This window comes from Triturus cristatus, chromosome 5_2 (genome assembly GCF_964204655.1).
Source record: "Triturus cristatus chromosome 5_2, aTriCri1.1, whole genome shotgun sequence".
Taxonomy (NCBI): Eukaryota; Metazoa; Chordata; class Amphibia; order Caudata; family Salamandridae; genus Triturus; species Triturus cristatus.
This window is the reverse complement of record NC_140588.1, coordinates 715,864,489-715,866,900: the sequence shown is the minus strand read 5'-3', so window position 1 is coordinate 715,866,900 and position 2,412 is coordinate 715,864,489. Positions and strand designations below refer to the sequence as shown.

The window sequence follows — 2,412 nt, the reverse complement described above, 5'->3', positions numbered from 1 at the left end:
CCAATCAATGAAAAATACTAGTATTTCCAAACAATTCCAATACAAACAATCAATCAAATAGTCAAATCAGATGGATAAAACCATTCTGCCAATCAGACGTATAAAACGTCCTACTTAACCTTACCCGGACCACTTGGACAGTTCTTCACCTTCCCCTTCCAGCGCCCGATCGTCCTCTTACTCCAGTTTTAACACAGCACTCCTGTGGGGTCCCAGTCAGGACAGCGGGTCACTCGAGAGAGGTCCGTTCAGAATTGGTGAAGTTCACTCGATCGGCAGCCAGACGGGGGTCCTCTCCAGGTAGGTATACTCCAATCGTTTAGACGTTCACCCCATCGTCAGGACCTCTCTTACTGAACCCACATGTCGCTGATGGGCCCCGCGTTGGGACGCCAATTGTGGAAAAGCAGCCAGTTACTGTCGAACGCCCAGGCTGTTGGCGCAAGGACGCCTCTAATTTCCCATAGCAAATAGTTACCAAATAAAGAGACAGGCGCTGGAAGCTGGAACGCAAGAACAGGGTTTATTTCTCATGAGGAGAGCCTGTCATTTCGGACATGCACACAGAATGTCTTCGGGAGGTGCTCTAACCACATCTCTGAGGCCTGGCCTCTTATACACAGGTTTATTGCTTTATTACACGTGACACATTCTTGTTAAGACTTTGATGTACGGAAAGACATCCTTGGAATCCCCACTTCAAGCTCGTTCCCACACATATCTACAGTAAGTGATGGCTATTCCACAGCAGGATACTCTGTCGATTCCCGGAACGGGGTATCTGATCGGATCGCACGGGGTGGGAGGCCTTTGATTAGTCGGAGATCCTTTGAATCGGGGCAACTGCTTACAGGAAGGGGGCCAATAAATGGCAGCTGCAGGACCAGGTGGTGGCTTGGGACCGGGGCAGGGCAGAGGAAGGGGGTTCATCAAAGGACGGGGAGGTGCTGGCCCCGGGGGAGGGGGGTTTCGCTTCCGAGGTAGGGTCGCTCTGGGGAGGGGTGTATGGTCAATGCACGAGAGAGCGGGGGGTGTTCGCAGCGCCAAGGGAACGCGCTGGTGATCGGCGAGGGGCAGAGGGGCCATGGCGCTTTCAAAATGGCTACTGCTTAAGTGAGCGTACGGGCCTGAGAGGGGACAAGGTGGCGCCGATTATGTTGACATCGCAAACCAGATTTTAACAACACGTTATCTCACATTTATTATAAACGGAGGTCTAATAACTCCCAGACCCCCTTCTTTCTTTGGTACAAAGATTTCAATCCATGCAGCACCAAAAGAGCCGTTTATATGACCAAGATCACACACGGCACTCGCGTGTGGAAAGGTGTGCTATGGATTTACTGTGCCGTTTATTATTATAGAGAAGTGTGCACGCGGGGTGCAAGGGTGGGGACGAACAAGCTCTCTTCTAGACCGGGTGGATGGCTCTTAAAAGAGCCGTTGTGTTTGCAGTGTCTCGGTGCAAGCCCTTACTTCTTTGGCGCTGCCTTCTTGGGCTTGGCTGCTTTGGGCTTGGATGCCTTGGGTTTGACTACCTTGGCAGGGCTTTTCTTGGCCACTTTGGGCTTGGCCGCCTTGGCTTTCGCTGGGCTCTTGGCAGTCTTCTTGGCGGGGGCAGCCTTGGGCTTCTTGGGGCTCTTTGCTGCCGCTGGCTTCTTGACCTTCTTGGGGCTCTTCTTGACCCCCACGGGAGCCTTTTTGGGCTTCTTGGCGGCAGGTGCAGCTTTCTTGGCCGCTGGTTTCTTGGTATTGGCGGCCGCCTTCTTGCCCTCCAGCTGCTTCTTGTTCACCTTGAAGGATCCGGAGGCCCCGGTGCCCTTCAGCTGGGCCAGGGCGCCTTTGCTGACCAGGCTCTTGAGGGAGGCCTTAACCCGGCTCTTGTTCTTGTCCGCATCGTAGCCGACGGCGATCAGCCCCTTCTTCATGGCCACCAGGGAGACTCCCTTCCTCTCGGCAGAGGCGGCCACCACCTTCAAGATCAGATCGGATACGCTGGGGCCGGAAGGCTTCTTGGCCTTGGAGGCCCCCGCTGTCTTCTTCTGCTGCTTCTTCTTGGGGGCGACCTCAGCGGGAGGAGCCGCGGCGGCTGGAGCGGTTTCGGCCATTGTAATGCAAGTCTCGGCGCGGGCGCTGTCACGGAACAGAAATGTCCCTCCCGGCCCGAGCCCCGTGAATATATACAGGGAGGAGCCAGCCTCTGATTGGTCCGGAGCAGACAGGGTTGTGCGAGGCACACTCGGCTCTCTGCTCCAAGCTGACTTTTGTGTTTCCTACCTTCGGATAATCCACGTTTTAAAACACAATCAGTTAAACACGCGCTTCCACGCATACATGACAAGGAGCCCAGCTTTGGCCCTCTCCTGGGCCTGCCCCCATTTTGGATGCACCCCTTGTCCCTGGCTTGTAATC

At 54.8% G+C, this 2,412-nt stretch overlaps 1 protein-coding gene across 1 annotated transcript; it reads right to left on the bottom strand.

Moving 5' to 3' along the window:
- Positions 1 to 1,472: 1,472 nt before the first annotated feature.
- LOC146829168 (histone H1.2-like) lies at positions 1,473 to 2,108 on the bottom strand. The gene has a single exon (XM_085606659.1). It carries the CDS (start codon positions 2,106 to 2,108, stop codon positions 1,473 to 1,475), a length of 636 nt encoding a protein of 211 aa, XP_085462785.1.
- Between the last annotated feature and the right edge of the window lie 304 nt (positions 2,109 to 2,412).

What these genes read in the sequence shown, in the direction of transcription:
- LOC146829168 (XM_085606659.1), bottom strand. Translation starts at nt 2,108, where the DNA reads ATGGCCGAAACCGCTCCAGCCGCCGCGGCTCCTCCCGCTGAGGTCGCC.